The sequence below is a fragment of the Leptopilina boulardi genome, unplaced genomic scaffold (genome assembly GCF_019393585.1).
Source record: "Leptopilina boulardi isolate dan_hultmark-lab unplaced genomic scaffold, ZJU_Lbou_2.1 LbouV2_216, whole genome shotgun sequence".
Lineage (NCBI taxonomy): Eukaryota > Metazoa > Arthropoda > Insecta > Hymenoptera > Figitidae > Leptopilina > Leptopilina boulardi.
In genome coordinates this window covers 2,011,167-2,029,827 of record NW_026137770.1, presented here as the reverse complement: position 1 = coordinate 2,029,827, position 18,661 = coordinate 2,011,167, and the positions used below count along the sequence as shown (strand labels likewise).

At 26.5% G+C, this 18,661-nt stretch overlaps 2 protein-coding genes across 5 annotated transcripts; one reads left to right on the top strand and one right to left on the bottom strand.

The window, feature by feature from the left end:
- Window positions 1–24: 24 nt before the first annotated feature.
- LOC127279464 (phosphoinositide 3-kinase regulatory subunit 4) lies at window positions 25–8,518 on the bottom strand. 2 transcript variants are annotated; one of them, XM_051301816.1, is made up of 17 exons: window positions 8,370–8,518; window positions 7,804–7,984; window positions 7,481–7,624; window positions 7,208–7,362; window positions 6,838–7,031; window positions 6,039–6,730; window positions 5,564–5,872; window positions 4,924–5,307; window positions 4,415–4,738; window positions 3,982–4,311; window positions 3,753–3,906; window positions 3,445–3,582; window positions 2,679–2,871; window positions 2,377–2,542; window positions 1,946–2,216; window positions 1,535–1,865; window positions 25–1,347 (listed from the first exon to the last, which is right to left on the bottom strand). In XM_051301816.1, exons 1-17 carry the CDS (start codon window positions 8,459–8,461, stop codon window positions 1,119–1,121), a joined length of 4,287 nt encoding a protein of 1,428 aa, XP_051157773.1. In that variant the 5' UTR covers window positions 8,462–8,518; the 3' UTR covers window positions 25–1,118. The 2 variants fall into 2 exon arrangements, with proteins under 2 accessions (XP_051157773.1, XP_051157774.1); XM_051301817.1 differs by having other exon boundaries at window positions 3,445–3,558.
- Window positions 8,519–10,038: 1,520 nt separating this feature from the next.
- LOC127279467 (shootin-1) lies at window positions 10,039–18,602 on the top strand. Of its 3 annotated transcripts, none has more exons than XM_051301831.1 (11): window positions 10,039–10,170; window positions 10,365–10,694; window positions 13,581–14,089; window positions 15,545–15,658; window positions 16,096–16,190; window positions 16,332–16,485; window positions 16,761–16,889; window positions 16,976–17,121; window positions 17,280–17,811; window positions 17,936–17,994; window positions 18,216–18,602. In XM_051301831.1, the coding sequence occupies exons 3-11, from the start codon at window positions 13,603–13,605 to the stop codon at window positions 18,357–18,359; spliced, it is 1,860 nt and encodes a 619-aa protein (XP_051157788.1). In that variant the 5' UTR covers window positions 10,039–10,170; window positions 10,365–10,694; window positions 13,581–13,602; the 3' UTR covers window positions 18,360–18,602. The 3 variants fall into 3 exon arrangements, with proteins under 3 accessions (XP_051157788.1, XP_051157789.1, XP_051157790.1); XM_051301832.1 differs by having other exon boundaries at window positions 10,049–10,157; XM_051301833.1 differs by lacking the exons at window positions 10,039–10,170; window positions 10,365–10,694 and adding an exon at window positions 11,723–12,221.
- The last annotated feature ends 59 nt before the right edge of the window (window positions 18,603–18,661 follow it).

The following is an 18,661-nucleotide window of genomic DNA, read 5'->3' as shown; positions in this document are numbered from 1 at the left end:
ATAGTTGAAATAAAAAAAAAACTTTTTTTTTTGAAAAATAATTATTTATTGTAACAATTTTGTACAGAATGTAATTATTTACTGTTCTCAATCTTGAGTATATTATTATCAGTCGTCATGTGACAGTTCTTTCAATGTAAATGAATTTACATAAATGTGTGTAATTATATATACTCTCGTGCAATGATTCTACGATCTACCAATGATTATTTACACGCTAGTAAAAAAAAAAAAGGAAAATGTAAAGCAATGATGTCCTAACAAAATTAGTTAGAGGAATTAAATTCATGATTAAAATGTAACTTTTGAAACAATCTTGTAAAGAAAACATTCTTTCAGTCCAATTATCGTTGAATAACGAAAAAATAAATACAAACAATTATTATATTTATAAATATACTCCAACATCACCAATAAGATCGTTTTATCTAGATTCTCTATTATAAGATTTTTATTAAGAATTTATAATACTTATTTAAAGCATCTATTTGAGAATCATTAAAGAAACTACTTAAAAAGGTCTTTAAAATCTCCTTACCTATTCGGAAATCTATTAAAGAATTTGTACTGTTAAATAATTTTTTAAATTAATCTATTAAAAAAAATTATTAGAAGTTTTTACAGAATTCTGTACAAAAAATGTTTTTTATAGAATCTAATGAAAATATCTAAAGATTTTAAATTCGTAATTCGTACGAAAAATTTGATGGTAAAGATCTTAATGATGTTTGTTCTCATAAAATATTCAACTTTTAAAATTTGTTAATATTATTATAAACTCAGTTTATATTCATAAATAGCAATTAATATTGATTCTAAATGATAAAAAGAAAAATTATTGCTTTGCAAATTCTCCCCTGAAAATTTGCTTGTTCAATTATGTCAATAATCTTAGGTATACTATTATTATTATTATTATTTACAATTCATAAATAATCACAGCATTTTTGATGTTCAGCACTTAAAAGTCATACGTATATCTTTCGGAAGACTTTCGAGTGCTTGAATTTACAGTCGATGAATATAGAAATAAATAATGAATACATACATTCAGTTACGTTGTAAGTATTCTTTCTAAAAGAGTCAAGAAAGAAAATATTATTGAAATAATAAAAAAATCACTTCCAAACTTGAATAAGTCCATCAGTACTGCCAGTGAGAATACAAGTGTTTGACATGGCAACTGCAGAAATTGTATCGTGATGACCTGATGGTGGTGTCTCTGGACCTTGACCTCCTTCTTCCGTGCCTCTTCCTCTCATTCCACTTCCGCCTGATGAAGGTAAAGTCGGAAGTCCTCCTGCCAACACTTCTTGCACTACGTTTGTTCCGTCTATTAATCTCTGCCTGTTGTAAATTTGTATTAAATTAATTAATTAATTTATTTTATTAGAAAAAGTTTTGAGTCAAAAATGATTTATTAATTAATAAAATAAAGATAAATTTAAAAATGAAAAACAAAAAATTACAATTAATGAAAGGAGGGAAAAGACAAAATTATTGAAATTGAAAAAATCAGAAAGCTATCTCTTACTCATAAGCTAATGAATTTGGAGGTATAACATCATTCGCAGCTGGCAAAGCAACGTATGATTCACTGGGATTATTAAGGTTCCAATATCTTAATCTCATATCAGTGCCGCTGGCTAATAAAAATCCTGATCGATCTATAGATCCCGAATGCATAGCACAAACATTGTGACCACCTGGAGAATGGCTTAAAGGTGGTGCACTCGAAGCCCAAAGAACCATTTGTCGAAAACCAGTCTCCAAATTCCACATTGATATTTCATTGTGTCCTTGAACGGCCGAAATAATCCAAGAATGTTCTGTTGGATGAGTTATGACTTTTCTAACTCTTGCGCCTAAAAATGAAATTTATAATTTTTTTTTCATTATTTTCTTTTCTTTAAATTAAAATAATAATTATTAGAAAATTATTCACCTATAGGATGTTTTATACTACTGATTGGAAGTTGAAACCTCAAATCCCAACAAATGTGAACTCCTGAACTTGTTCCAAGTGTAAGCCATTGTTGATAATTGTTCACACAAAAGGACGTTATTACACCGTGCTTTAAATCGTTTTCCAATTTCCAAACAGTTCCCGGACATCGCAAATCCCATCCGACAAGAGAACCGTAAAGAGAAGCATAAACGAGAACCGATTGTGAACCAGAATCCAAATATTGAATATCAACAGCGCAGCCTTCCTCCTAAAATCGTCCCAACAAAAATTTTTATTTTCACTATATTATTTAGTTTATTTATCCCTTTTCCTCTTCCTTCTATATTTATTTCCATTTTTCTTTTCTATTTATTTTTATTTATTAAATATCTGATTTATTCATCATTTTCGAGGAAAAATCAATTTACCTGAAGGTCCAATTGACGAGAATGAGTAACAGACATTTTATTTGAATTCGGCTCAATTCGAAGAACAAAAACAGTTCCCGATTGAGTAGCTGAACTCGCTAAAGATTGTCCTTGTTCGCAAACTGTTAATCCAACTAAAGGACCACCTCGATGAATGTAAGTTTGCCTAAAGTAAAAAAAAAAATCCATTAGTCCATTTATTTTTTCTTTTTTAATTTAGAAATTTGAATATTTTTCTAAATTGAATTTTATTTTTATGATGATCGTTTTAATTTTTTATTAAATAATATAAAAATATTTACCTGGATCGATTGACTATATTTCTTCCTTCCATTTTGCTTGTATCCCAAATTCTCACACATCCATCAGCCGCACTACTTCCAAATAAACTCGTGTCCGGTATTGAAACCAGTCGATTTATCGCCGCTCTATGTTCGTGAAGATGCGCCACAAGAGCTCCTCGTGGTCTCCATCCATTAGGAAGTAATCTTGAACCTTGTAATATGCATATATTTGTTTTATTTTAAATTAAAAAAAAAAAATTTATTTTAATTAAAAAACTCTTAATTTAAAAACTAAAAAAATTAATTAAATTATATATACACGGAGAGAAATCTGCTGCGATTTGCGCATGAGCAAGTCCAAAGGAATATAGCATGGACACTTCCAAGCAAAAACCATAAGATTCCATCTGAATATCAGGTGAGACTCATACAATAATACCTCGCTCACTTAGGATTTTTGCTTGAAAGCGTCTGTTACTATATTCCTAAGGACATGCTCATGCGTAAATCGCACCAGATTTCTCTCCGTGTAAAATCCAATAAAAGAATTGAAAAGTAAAAAAAAATAAAAAAGATTTTTCTTTTCCGAAATTCAAAAATTTCTTTCTTAATGAAAATATATGTGACGCTCCACGAGAAAAGGGACCTAACGTGCTTTTGACTTAAGGTTCGCTTTTACCGTGCAATGACACAGTGAATGAACCTTAAGTCAAAAGCACGTTAGGTCCCTTTTCTCGTGGAGCGTCACATATTTAAAAACTTTTTAATCGTTTTCTCTCGTTACCATTTTGCCAGGCAATATTATCTGCCCAATGTTGCGCTCTTAGGGCTGCAGCATACTGCTCTTGTTTTCTATAGGTGAGTTGTCTCAATTCCAATCTACAAGGAGCGCACCTGTCTGCGAAACCATAAAGCGTTGCAACTATTGCATTGATTAAAAATATTCAGTCATGCAGTAAAAAAAAAGTCTATCGCTTGCAATTAAAACATTCATCACTTACAAAAAATCCATTATTATACACAAAAAATTATCAAATCATTTTGTAAGTGATAATTACATTTAAAAAATTTACCAGATAAAAAAACACTCACATTGAATGTAAGATCGTTCATGTAGCGAATGATCATTTATACTGTTTATGTCCGCTAAACTATGTTGTGGTGATAAATGAATATCACCTCCATGAATACTTTGACTGGGACTACCTGTACTTCCAGTCATTTCCGGAATCTTCACAATTGTGTGCTGCAATTAAAAAAAATAAATTAATTCGAAAATTCAATATCGTCAATCATGAAATATTCTTATAATTATCAATACCTGAACACTGTCTTGTGTTGAAAACATTGTTCGCCATTCTTGATTCATTGATGCATAGGAAGCAGAATTGTCCGTAGTTTTGCGATCGATTTTTTTAAATGACGACAATCCTAAATCGCCTTTTGTGTCAGGATAAAGAATAACGGTATGAGGACTTATTTTTCCTTTCATAATATTAAGTTCAATTTTTCCGTCAACCAATTTCGAAACTCCTTGTTTCGCCTCCATTAAATTGCGATATTTGTTGATTTTTATTAAATGAGGTTTCATAACAATTAGTTGATCCTCAACTGTTTCTGTCATGTGTTCTGAACTTAAGCGCCTGAAAAGCTAAAACAACAACCAAACATAGTAACGCAAGTAAATAAAATTTTGACTTATTTACTTTATTTTCTGTATAAATATTTGTAAAATAAAAATTATAATAACTTACATTTCGCAAGGAATTACTCATGTCATTGTAATGAGGAACAATTCCGGTGATTGCTTTTGCTCTTGCAATTTGTCTTTGTTCAAAAGTTCTAAACAATTCTTCTACATCGTTGTATTTGATTATTGAGTCATAAACAACTCGCGGAATGGGACCAACCAATGCTTCCAAAAGTAAAATTTCTTTTTCAATTTGAATAATAGGATGTTTTAAATACGGCATAATTATTGTTTGCACTTTACATTGAACATCAACGATATTTAACGTTCTGGCTGCAGCGGAAATAAATCCTACAGTCGCATGCCTTATCCAAAGATTTGGATGTACCTGGAGAGAAAAAATTTAAAAATAAAAACAATGTCTCTCCTAAAGAATTAAAATTACTTATTTATTTCTAAATTAATTAAAAAAATTTTAGTAAATTTAATTTTTAAAAATCTCCATAAAATTAAAGAAATTTTAAAGAAATTTTAATTACTGAATGTAAATAGAAATTTAAGCAAATTATCTACCAAATAAATGACAGTTTCCGACAAAAGTGAATAGAGCGCCGATTTATGAAGAAGTCCAAGTTCGGTAAGAGTGGCCATTGCATTAATAGCTTTTCTAGTGACAAATTCTTCGGGATCAGTTAATCCTTGCTGAAGGAGAGGCATTAAAATTGGACTACTGTGCCATCCAACATAAGCAGCAACACCCACAATACATTCAAAAAATGATCCTCGCAATTGTTTGTCTTCTTTGTCATTGAGAAAAGTTATAACATGACTAAGTAAAACATCATTCGCTTTTTGTTTACCAAAGAAAACGCACAGTTTATTGATTCCATTTTCCATCAATGTTTGTTTCACCAAATTTTGTGGGTCCGTTAACAACATTGACACAGATTGCTGAACCTAAATAAATAAGATTATTTTGTATATTTGAATAATTTAATCATAAATTAAAAATCGTTCATCAATTAATTTACAAAATTATTTTCTCAAAACAGAAAATAAAATTTTTAACTTAATTGTTTTGAAAATACATAGATTAAATTATTATTAACAAATATTATTTAAATTATAGGAATTTTTTTTAATGTTAAAAGAAATTTGATTAAATTGAATAAAAAATAAATTTTAAAATAGAAAGGTTTAAAATTTTCGTTACCATTTCGTGTAAGGTTTGTAGTTCACTGTCGTAACTCGGCCTGGGACCTTCCTTATTTCCTAAATTTGAAACATGTGAATTTTCTAAATATCGCAAAGCAATATGTGCCAAGTGTGCAATATTTTCGGCATAAGCAGCCCTCACAATCACTGCTTCATCCTGTGTGAGATGAGCCAAACCTGGTAAAATATATTCTGGAAATATATTTACGTCCGAGGGGGGAATTGATTTAACAAGATACAGGCATTTTGTTAATGTGTGAATTGCCGAAACTCGTACTCTCGACGCTGGATCATGCACCAATTGAAACTATATAAAAAAAATTAGATCGTATATTTAACCTCATTGAAATTTTATTATTTTGTTAAATTTATATTATAATTTATATTTTTAAAATACTTTTGTTAGTTTACAATACTGGATAAAAAAAATTAGAACATAATTTTAATTAAAAATATTATTATTAAAAACTTACAATATAAGGCAAGATCCGATCTAAAATAGTCTCATCCGATGTATTTTTTGCAAGTTCCAATAATATTTCTAAACTTTGTAATTTTGATTGTGAATGATGTAAACCTCTAATGCACGAAGTTACAAGTTGTGTAACAATAACTAATCCTTCCAAATTTTCCATGTAATTACTTGAATCTTTTAATTTTTCATTTTCCCCTTCCAATTCTTCTTCATTTAAACAATTTTCACCCTCAATGCTTCTTTGGTTCTCTAATTTTGAATCAAGATAAGATTTAGACTCGTCGTTTATCTCTAAATTCTGATGATCACTGTCACTATCCATCACTACTATATTACTATTTTGATCATCATCCTTTTTGGCTTCATTTTTCATTTCTCTTTTAATTTCAACATTTTTTTCCTCCTCCTCAGTCTTTAATATGTTAATGATATATTCAATGTCTTTTTTAAGTCTAATAATTTTTTCATCAGGCGAGAGAATTGGTGCAGCGGAAAATATTAACATGTACGATTGTAAAAATGAGTAAAAATATTCGGGAAATATATTACCACGTGCTTGTGAAAGATAAATTTCTGCACTTTTTCTTTTTGTGGGATTCTTTTCTATCATTGAGGCCAAAAGTTCCTTAACTCCGATATCTTCAATTTTATCGAGATGTTTATTCGCTGAATATTCACCGCTACGATATGCTTTAAAAAATAAATAAAACGTAATTAAAAAAAATGTAAAAACTAGAATATTAATGAAATTTTAGCTTATTAGATAAAAAATTATTTAAAAAAATAATAATATTCACCTAATAACTGAGAAAAATCAAATGGCGGATGACCTTCGTTATAAAGTTCTATTAGGGCGCAACCTGCAGCAAATATATCCATCATTGGATTAAGATCTCCTGTTTTTAATTCTTGTTCTGGAAGTAAAAGTGTTGTATTGCTCGCTTCTGAAGAAAGTGTTTTAACAAATCGTTCTGGTGCTATGTAACAAGTTCTGAAATTACGAATAATATTCATTAACAATAATTATCTATTATTTTAGTTAATTAAAACAACAATCCGATTAAATATTAATTTAATCGTTTAAATTAAATTACACTTATTTCAGAATTTAATTTCATATTTTTCATACATAGTAAAAAGTTATTCAACAAAATATAAAATTCTTACCTTCTTCTAGACGTGTCAAAAAAGTATGAAAAATCAGCAGGATTATCTTCTGGTAAATATGTAGGTTTAAAACTTGCAAAATCAGTTAATAAAACCCAGTTCCAACTTGTTATCATTATGTTCTCTAATTTAATATCTCCGTGACATACTCCAAACTATGAGTTTTTATATTAATTCATTTATTTAATAATTATTTTTTTGATTTAATGACTAATCATTTAAAATTTTCGAAATTAAAATATTTTAATATTAAATTTAATATTATTAACTTACTTTGTGTGCTTGATGGAGAGCATAAAGGACCTGGAAAGTTATCCATTTTTTCTCTATACTAGATAAGAAAGGTCTTGTACTAATCCGATCGTAAAGAGAATATTTCACATATTCCCTCATTATAAATCCAGCTTTTTCTGTTAGCTATAAATATCAATAAATTAGAAAATATATTAAACAATATATAAGTATACAAAAATTGATAAAATTAAAAAATAAATGAAATAATGTAAATATTAAAAAAAAGTCTTTAAAATATTAAATCTTGAAAGTGAATTCTAGGAAATAAATAAAATTAACTTTTGAATAAAGATTATACATACTACCATCCTCTGGAATGATAAGCAATTAACAGAGGAAGCTAATTTCGATCTAATTTCCTCTAATTTATCTTTATAAGCAGACAAAGGCAGAGTTGGATCATGAATGGCAAATACTTTAACAACAATTAATCCTTCTTGACTACGAGCTCGAGCCACTTTGAAAAATCTCGTGCTTCCCAGACTGAAAATTATTATTTTTTTTATTAAAATATTATTTTTTCATTTGTATTAAAATTAAAGAAATATATCAATTTTTTATAATTATATATAGACCAATAAATTAAATATATACTACACATAAATAATGTGCGTGAATTTTTAACATATTTAAGTTAATATAATTAAAATTAGTATCAAATAAAATATTAAAATTAATTAATTAATTATGTCTTTATGATATCACTATATTAAAGATATTTGTCAACAATGGTAAAATTATATCTTACATTCGTATACACAATAAACAATGTATTGTTTAAAGTAAATAAATAATAAAAAGTATTTTTACTATAGAATTTTTGTCAAATAAGATAAACAAAAGTGATTGTTGATATATAAATTTATACCTGATGTCAAACAGCAAATCACTGTGATCTGTCAAATAATGTTCAACAGGAAATATTTGACTTGGTGCAATTCCTACTAGTTGATTTCCCATTTTAAATGAATTTTCGTACACTAATTATGAACCTAATATTCACTTTGCTAAAAAAAAGATTGTCAATGTTCTAAGAAAAAATCCATTCTGGAAACGTCAGAATCACTCTCTTGAATTTTGAGGTTAGATTTAACAGCTGGGAAGACAGCACGCAAGAGAGAATCACTCTCCTCCCACAATCACCCACGATCAAGGCGGTTCAAACAAAACGTCGTGTAACGGATTCTTTGTATAGTTGTATTTAAAGAAATATTGTTATTGTTCTGGATATAGTGATAATACTATAATTTAGTTGTTGAAGTTTGTTGACGTTTCACCAGCTGCCTTTTTAGTTGTGTATGTACGATCCCTCTAATTCTCCAAGATTTATACCAAAAGGTATTTAAATTTTCTTCAACTTTCACTCTCTTTAATTAAATAATAGCGTTCTACTTTCATGCACACCATTAGACTTTATGATTTTTATAAATTCTGAAGATTTTTAAAAATTTTCTTGTATTGATACCTTTTAACCTCAAAAATTATCAAAACAAACAGTAACTTTTTTTGTGCGTAATTATATATTTACGCGAAAATTGATATTTTATTATTATTCAATAAACATATATTTACAAAACGTGATTATTACGTTCTTAAAGATATATATGTATGTTATGTAGCTGTTTTTAAAATTAAGTAGAAATAATTTTTAAAAATATACTTGCTTGAACGAGGTTTTATTTAAAAATTTGTATTTTTAAACAAAAACAAAATTTTATCATTTACAAAACATGACAATACTTTTAAAGAAACAACTCTTCATTTTAATAACTAATCATTGAATCATAATAAAACGTTTAATTAAATGTTAATAAATTAAACGTTCTTATTCTCTTGTTTGATAACAATAACACACAACAATATAGACGCAATTGTTGACTCAAAGACATTTTAATTACATATTTGCATTAATTTTTAAATTCATTAAATGAATATTTTAAGTATTAACCAAATTAATATGTATAAGTGATATTTTTTATTGTTATTATTTTATTAACACTATAACTTATTAATTCTTTTTTTCTAAAAAAGTTAACGTAATCATTTTCTTTTTGATAGTCACTTTGTATTCAACTTTTCGTAATTCGCGTACATTGCAATTGACATGAGTCACGTTTTTTTTATATAGTGAGAAAAATAATGAAGGCTTAATAATTTAAGACAATAGATCATCTTTAAGATGATGATGGCAAATGTTAAATGACTTTAGTTGCGAAAAACTTAGAGTAGATTTTAAAATAAAAATATAATTTTCATTATTATATTTTTTCATTTTGTTAGTTTACTTAGTATACTTGTTTATATTAAATGGGATAAATATTAATAAATAATATTTGTAGATGTTTAAAATGTTTCATTAAAAATATATATTAAATAAATATATACATTTCTCTACTTTTTGTCAAGATATTTCTATTTATTTTCATATTCCTCATCTTTGTTTTAGATCAGAATAGATATACCATATTCTCAGGAAGTAAAAGGCAAGTAAATAAAAAAAAACCTTTTCTGTATATCATCGATTCTACGTTGCGAAAACTCTTCACTTGTGAAAGTACAACTCACTTTTGCACTTGTATTGCGTTTCTTGTGTTCAGTTTATATTAGTATTTTCGTATACATGATACGTCATTCATCGTTTTCGTTTTTTCTTTCGGTAAAAAAAATATGTACCTTTTTTTTCTTGAAATTTTATTAAGAAGATAACTTATTAGTTTTTCTTGTTTCAAAATTAAAAAAAAAATATTCTTTTCTATATAATATTTTCAAAGCAAAAGAAACTTAAAATAAAGTAAAATTTTGATTTTTAAAATCTATATTTATAAAGAAAGTATTGTGATATTGAATATTTTATTATTTACAGACCGATGTTGATCATCATAAGGAAAAGCCAAGAAAGTTTATTTCCTTTGATAATGTAAAATTTATTTCTACATCTGTCACCGGATGCGGTTATGGTTACTTTGAAATCGAATAAAAACTCCAGAAATGATTATTCACAAGTGATGACTAATATGTGTACAGGTATTATCAAGGTGCTACAGGTGTGAGAATACAATGTCATAAGAAACTAATCCATCGTTCCACATTCTGAATTATTTTATTATAAATCATCGTCAACAAATAAGTGTCTTCTTCTTATCTATACCTTCACTAAGGATCGATATTGTGATTTCTTCAATTTTATTTAACGGTAATTATTTATTTTCATTAAACTTATTATAAGAATTATTTATTCAATCGAAATTATTATAGAAAAATAACTGATTTCTTTTTAAATTATTGAAAAGACTTTTGTAAATAGGTTCTAATTAATTAGTTTCTTTTATTAATTTTTTTTTATAATTGTCTTTTAATAATTAAAAAAAAAATTCATTAAAATTCTTTGAGGAATTTTTTAATCTCTTCTAACATGAAGAAAATTTAATTTTTAATATAAATTTATTTCAATTTCATTTTTCAAAAACAAAAAATTAAATAATAAATAAAAATAAAGGAATAAAAAACCATGTGGAAAACTGAAAAAGTTAAAAGTTTAAAAAAAAAATATTAGAAACATAAACAATTTTTATAAAAAATTGTTCTTTTCAAAAAATTGGTTCTATAATTATTATTGTATACAATATAAAGTCAGTTCAATAACTCATAATTCTCAGCTCAATTAGTAAATTTTAATTGGCTTAATTAATAATGAAGCATGTCAACTAACAATGACAATTTACTCAGACTTGTTTAATTGTACAAACAATGCAATGTGTGGGCTGCAATTTCATGATTTTAAATGAATGTCGCCAAATCCGTCGAGTAATTTTCTGAAGGCTAAACCACATAAATTGCATTCTCTCCAGTAAACTATTGAATTTGTACTCTCACGCGCAAGACTCACTTTATACGCAAAATTTTTGCATTCAAAAAGCTTTAACATTATTGTTCTATAAAATTTTAATATTAATTCATGTCAGGGATAATTCTTCCTACAAAAAAAAGAAGATAATCCTAGTCTCGCAATAATATAAATATTAAATAAACATTTCTTCGACTTTTCAAATTTAATTATTTTAAATTATTAATTAAAAATTAAAATTAATACGTTTTAATGTTTGAAATTATATTTAAACTTTTTTGTTTCAGATTTTTTTCCTTGATGTTGAAAATTTATTTTCGCTTTTTTTTTCTAAAACTTTGCAAATTTTTTTTCGAAATTGTTTTGTCTACAGGTGGGAATTTCTTTTTTTTGTAAAATTAAATCGAACTAGTGCGCTTACGTATATGTATATGTAAAGGAGTTTGAATTAAATGGCACACATTCTTGAGTATCCCTCATGGCATTGGAACGCAGCTCTCTAAGATAACGTAAAATTACAGAGAATTAGTGACAGTCGTAGTTCGACCGCGGTTGAAGCCTTTCGCGCCACTTCTAAAACTCCCATATAGCATTGAACAATCTTCGACAAATAATGTCTATATAGTGAAAGTGATTCTTAACCGTGACATTATGTAAAAATTTCTATAAAACGTGAAATTTCAAAATTTTACAATTTTACAATGTAATGACAATTATTTTTTTAAAAAAACTAGAAAAAATTATTGTTTTAAACGTTTTTAAAAATGAAAACCAATTCGATTTAATTTGAATGAAAAACAAGTTTTTTCATCGTGTGTGTGGTCTAAGGATTGTCGTGATTCAAGGATTTTATTATTTTAAACGTGTTTAAAGGAGGTAAATATCAATGATTGACTTGAAAATTCTAATAAAACGTGACGGGATTAACAATTACAATAATCAATCATATTTTTAATAGTTATGTCAGTTTCCTTAATGTAAAGAAGGAAATATTTAATAATGTGGTAGATTTCTTTAATAAATTTTTAATATAATAATTTAAAAATTTTCAGTTCAAAAAATTATTGTAAATTGAATATCTTATCACATACGATGAGAATATAAAAATTATGTTTAATTAAATAAATTTTAATTTTCAAATTTTTTCGTAACATTTTCTCTAAAAAATTTGATAATAATTATTTTCGAAAAAAAGAATTCACTTTTAATTATCTGAAAAGTTTTGACTATTATATTATTTTTTTATTTTCCTTTTTTGGAAAAAATGTGTAATTATGGAAACAGATGGTGTAGAGATTAACAGAGTAGCTATTTCGAACGCTGTCTAGCTAGGGGGGCAAGTCTGATAAATTTATTTTTAGAGAACTCAGCAAGTTATTAACCCTTCGTGGAAAGTGCGCGCGGTTGGGTGGAAATGTTTGGGTTCCTCCATCCCCCAATAAAGTTAAAAAAAACTGTTTTTGAAGTTGTGACCAAATTATAAATAATAATTATATTTCTTCAAACTTGACAATTAAAGTATTTATTTTCTTGATTGAAAAGTTTAATAAAAAAAACTTAACATTTTTTCAGAAATAATTTTAAAATACTACTAATTTAATGGTAATTTTTGATTAATTAACATGTGTCACATAAATTTTAACACTAGAAAATTTTAATTTAATAATAATATTATTATTATTAATTTAAAATAAATTATTTTAAATTTTACTATTCATTTCATTAAAGTTTGTCAATTTTTGAAATTGAAAATAAAAAATTTTTAAACAGAAAAACATCTAAAGTAATTTAAACGTAAGATAAAACTAAAGTAATTGGTAAAATTGACACGGTAATAAAATAAAAGGCAAACATCCTGTACGTATAAAATATATATTTTTTTTGCGCACTGATTATGGTTCTTTGACCCCGCGAAAGCAATCGATAAGTCACTCTGTTCTCTGATTCAATCGAATTTAAAATCTCCTGTTTATTGCCGTAAAAATTTATTTTTTAAAATACTAAAAGAAATCAAATTTTTGTGTATAATTTACAATCTGTGAATAATTCTACACGATTAATTGCGATGATATTAAAAAAAAAACTATCAAGATAAGAACGTAGTAATAAATAAATATTAAAGTAAAATTTACAATCACAATCAGTTACGCGAGATCTATAAACATTTGTGTATAATAATTAATGTCGACAGTTGAAAATTTATTAATATTCTAAAATATATATGTATGATTTCAGATAGGATCAAGGATATACAAAGATGAACAAAGCAGAATTGAATATTGTCCTGCGGGCGGAATCCCCGAGAAGTTCCACAACCATGAATCACTCTCACATTCCGGTTCCAAAAATTTCGAGTACAACAATGAAGTTGCATGACCGCCTACCACCAAGACGTGGATCATTGGAAAAATCATCATCGGCAAAATCAATATCAGTGGCGGCACAACGTGCGGCTTTTGAAAAATTAGATGCCAATGCTGCTAGTCAAAAGATTCGTAATAATTTGAATTTATCAAATAATGTTGAACTTCGACATTCTGAAGGGAGATCATCACCTGCGAGGAAATTTGAATACAGTTCAAAATTAAATAGTCCACTCAGTCCTAAATTAAATAATTCACGACTGAATAGTCCATGTAGTCCCACTTTAAATAGAAGCAATAGTTTTCTCGAGAATAAATGGAAAAATAAATACGAGGACTCGGAGAAGCGAAGGAAACTTTTGCTACAAAGAAGCGAATCTGGTAAAGAAGTTTTATTTTTTATTTTAATTTTATAATAATTACTAAATAGAACATTTTCCTAATTTTGTTTTCAACAAATAATGACAAAATTTTATTTTCAATATAAATTAAACGTAAATTAGCCAACACTATTTTATTATTTATTTATTTTTCCAATTTAATTATTTTAAAAATTTGATTTCAATTCTTTAGTTTCTACGTCGTATATTCAGTCATCAATCTTATAAACTAAATTTCCTTCCTAAGAAAGTAATATTATTTTAAAAATTTTTCAAAAAATATCCAAGACAAAAATAATTTTCTAATAAGCAATATAAAATGTGTTTGATTAATTGAAAATCTTAAATGTAAAGTGTTAATTGGCTATTTTGACCTCCATTTGAGTAAGTCGCATTAGTTATATGGTAAAAGGGCACAGATCAAAATTATAGTTCATGGTTACAAATTGCTACAGGCGTCTTGGTCATTATAATGATTCATTCTCATATGCAGATTGAAGAAGCAATGTTGTATAAGATTAGTCACACAGTTCATGTGTGGTCAATTTATAAATGATATGTTATAATTAAAATTTAATTCCTTATTATCAGTTTTCCGTTCATTGTGAAAAAAATCAATTTAATCATATTTCTTGTAATTCATTTATGAAGCGGAATTAATTTTGTATTTAAGTACATTGAGCTTTTCAGAAGTAAAACATATTTACATTTAAGTATCAATATTTTTTTCTAATTTTTTTTATTTTTCAGTTTATATCTTTTTTAAAGTTCTATTAATTTTAGTTTAATAACAAATATAAATTTAATATTTTAATTCTCTTTAATTTAATTCATTTTATTATAATATTTAGAAAAAAATTTTTTAAATTGAAGAAAACCTAATTTGAAAAATAACAGAAGATATAAATGTAAATCCATGATAATTTAAAAGAATAATTAAATATTAATTAAAAATGTACTGAAAAGATGTATAAAATATATCAAGTAAATTGTGTCAATGTAAAAGAATAAATTTTAACGTAGGTACTTGATATTCATAACGTGATCGTAATCATGTGATTCTATCTATTGCATTTTTGAAAACCAATTACGCCCTTCTGACAACACTCTACATATTATAATTTATTATAATAAGATGAATCATTTGTACTTGAAATTTTTAAAGTTTAAGAAAACAAAAATTTTCATTTAGATATTCTTGTAATCTATTTTTAAAAATTCATTCATTTTTTCAATTTGTTACAATTTTTTGAAAAGGTACATTTATAAAAATATAATTGAAATAATTTTCTTTTTTATGAATATTTATATAACTTTTTTTAAGTGATATGATAAACTAACGTTTTATAGAATAAAAAATTGTTTTTTCTTAAGTTTTAAAGTAAAAAATATTTTTCAAAAAGAAAGAAGAAATAATTTTTAAACAATTTAATTTGATCTAATCTTTATATTTCAGTGAACAAAGAAAATTCCGATTTAGGGAAGAAGTATCAACAATTGCAGAGGCAAAACAGTAATCTTCAATCACAAGTGCACGATAAGGAGCAAAAACTACAAAAATTACGGACAGGTAATTAATTTTGTTTTAAATAATTACTAAAAATTTTAATTTTTAATTTTATTAATTATTATTAATAATAATTATTATTATTATTAATTATTATTACTATTATTTTTTTTTTAAATTTTTTAAATTGATGAAGAAATTAATTAATGACTTACAGAAATTTATTATAGAATTAAAAAAAACAGAAACCTAAATACATACATTATGCATAATAAATCAAGTTTAAATATAAACTGATTAAAATTTGACAAAAATAGAATTCATAAAACAAATGATTGATAAATTAAATTATTATTGTAGTCAGGAAAAATTAACCTGAATAATGAATGAAGAAAAATATGTTAAGATTTCCTTTTAAAATTTTAAGATGTCATGGCTTCGTTCATTGCTTTTTAAAGAAATTTCTGTTTATCATACAAATAACGTATTTCCTTCTACAGTTTCCGAGGCGGTCTGTAAAGAATATGAGCAGCTTAAGAGGCAATATGACGTCGAGACAGGAGCAATGCATAAAGCTATGCAGCAAGCATCTCAAGTAGGGCGAATATATATATGTATATACTTACAAATACTTCCGTGATGTTAAAGCGGATTACTTTACGTATACAACATTACCACTTGTCCCTTATTTTATCACTATACGTTAGTTTGTAATTCATCGATTTTGTTCTTTTAGTGGTACAGACAGAATCGGGAACTTAAGAGAAGGTCTCAAGTGATAGCACAAAAGATATTGGAATCGAATCCGGAAGGACTGCCGGATGTCGATTTATCCGATGAGGTTGACTCAAATAACGAAGATCTTGAACAACTTCGAGAAACTGTTCGAGGTATATTAAAGGGCTTTTCACTTATTTTCATTTCTCTAAATTTAGAACATTTCTTTTTTTCAACTGTAAACGAAATAATTATCCTTGAAAATTCTCTCAGATTTTCTTTAAATATCATAAATATAGAATGAATTATAAATTTGATTAGGTAAATTAGAATTGTTTATTGTTTTATTTACGATAAATTATAATTATCAGTTTATTTTTGTCTGTTTTTTTTATTTTCTTTAAATAATTCAATACAATTAATTTTTCAAATAAGCTTCTTATTTTAGACTTAAGCCAGGAAGTTGCGAAATTACAAACAGAACTAAATTCAGCTCGTTTACAAGAATTCGAAGCACAAGAACAAGTTATACTTTTAACTTCTCAACTCGAAGATGAAAGAATAGCCCGTCAAAGTGGTGAGTTTATTAAAAACTTTTTTTTTTTGCTTTCACTTATAGTTATGATTGTTGAATTTATTCCTTTTCTTTTTATGTATTCGCAGAGGAAGAAAAAATGAGAGAATTAAAACAGCAAAAAGACAATTTGGAACGTATTACAAGAATGGTAGCTGAAGAGGTGCAAACCTTAAAAACTCAATGTGATAATGAGAGGGAAAATGCTAAAATGATGAAAATTGAAGCCGACAGAGTAAGTTTATATTATAAACTAAAAAGATTTAATTTTGAATTTGTATTTGAAAAATAAGTACATTTAAAATAGTTTAAAATTATAGTAAATAACATTCAATGGTTGGGGGAAAAAAACTTGAAATTAAAAATAAAAAAAAGAAATTATTAATATTCTAGGTTCAAAAGGAGAGAAATATTCTTGCACACCAATCGGCGCTTCTTATGGCAGAAATAGGCGACGAGCCAGGAGGAAGGATGATGACCGTACTTCAAGAAGTTGAATCTTTGAAAAGACTATTAGAAGAAGAGCAACAGAGCCACGCAACTCAGATTCAACTTCTTCATGATAAATTAGAGGAAAAGGAGTCGAATGTAGAATTTGAAATTGTCGAAGAAAAGCTGAAACTCGCCGAGTCGGAGCTTGAGATGGTTATGCAGAAAGCGGAAAGAGCTGAAAAGAGAGCCGCAAACTTAGAGGAAGTCGTGAAAGATTTGGAAAGCAAAATAACTGTGATTGAGGCAAAACGGAATCAACCTCCGCCACCTCCTCCTCCTCCACCTCCACCACCACCAATGTTTTCCAATAATCAATCGTCCCTTAAATTAATTACTAGAGAGAAATTAAGTCACGAAAGAGAATCGGCCGTTAATGATATGGAAAAAATACTCGGCATCACCAAGAAACCGACTACGATTCCACAGCAACCAGGTATTTTTGTTTTTTTGTAATTTTTGAAAAAAATTAAATTTAATTAATTTCTTGCAATTTCATAATTCAAATGTAATCTTAATGTTATGATTTACGAGCGAAAGTAATATTTGCATTGTTTCAGCAATTGATGACATCATTAACCAAATAAAAGGGGGAAGGTTTACTCTCAAGCACACAGAGGTATGTTTACTAAAGTAAATAGAAATTTAAAAAAGTCAATTTTTATATTAGAAATTTTATTTACTAGAAAAAGTTTTAAACTTGGATTAAAATTTTTTTTTTAATAACATTCTATAAGTTTATTATTATTTACATTATTTAACCATTATTAAATTAAGAGTTAAAATTATAATGTACTTCATAGAAAATTTAGTTTATACATATATATTTTTGTGTAATAGAAAGAGAGAGAGGAGGAACGAAAGCGAAAGCAAGAAACAGAAAAGCCGCCAGCAGTTTCCGAAATGTTAAATATTTTAGGAACCATGAGGAGACGAGCAAAGCCATTAAGACAGTCTTTCAAAATATCAAATGATCAGTCATAATGTTATTTTCATATAATTTTACAACATTCGTGCCAAGAATTTACAAATAATAATAATATAATAATAAGTAATTAAGATCCTTAGGTTAAGGAATATTAAAAAAAGAAAGAATTTTATAATTTAGTTGCATTTAAAAATGCAGTAAATAATTATTTTTTACATTGTACATTACATAGTACAGAGACTCGAATTTTCTACTAGAAGATAAAGGTCTAAAAATAAATATTTTCCTTTTTACGAGAAGCAGTATAAAAGCTTTTTATATTCTTCAACGTATACATAACATATATATTTATATATAT

Coding starts and splice junctions, on each gene's coding strand:
- LOC127279464 (XM_051301816.1), bottom strand. CDS start 8,461: ATGGGAAATCAACTAGTAGGAATTGCACCAAGTCAAATATTTCCTGTT. Junction 7,363..7,480: donor CTCTCCATCAAGCACACAAA/GTAAGTTAATAA, acceptor AAAAACTCATAG/TTTGGAGTATGTCACGGAGA. Junction 2,872..3,444: donor TAATATTGCCTGGCAAAATG/GTAACGAGAGAA, acceptor GCATATTACAAG/GTTCAAGATTACTTCCTAAT.
- LOC127279467 (XM_051301831.1), top strand. CDS start 13,603: ATGAACAAAGCAGAATTGAATATTGTCCTGCGGGCGGAATCCCCGAGA. Junction 16,191..16,331: donor CTATGCAGCAAGCATCTCAA/GTAGGGCGAATA, acceptor TTGTTCTTTTAG/TGGTACAGACAGAATCGGGA. Junction 17,995..18,215: donor TTACTCTCAAGCACACAGAG/GTATGTTTACTA, acceptor TTTGTGTAATAG/AAAGAGAGAGAGGAGGAACG.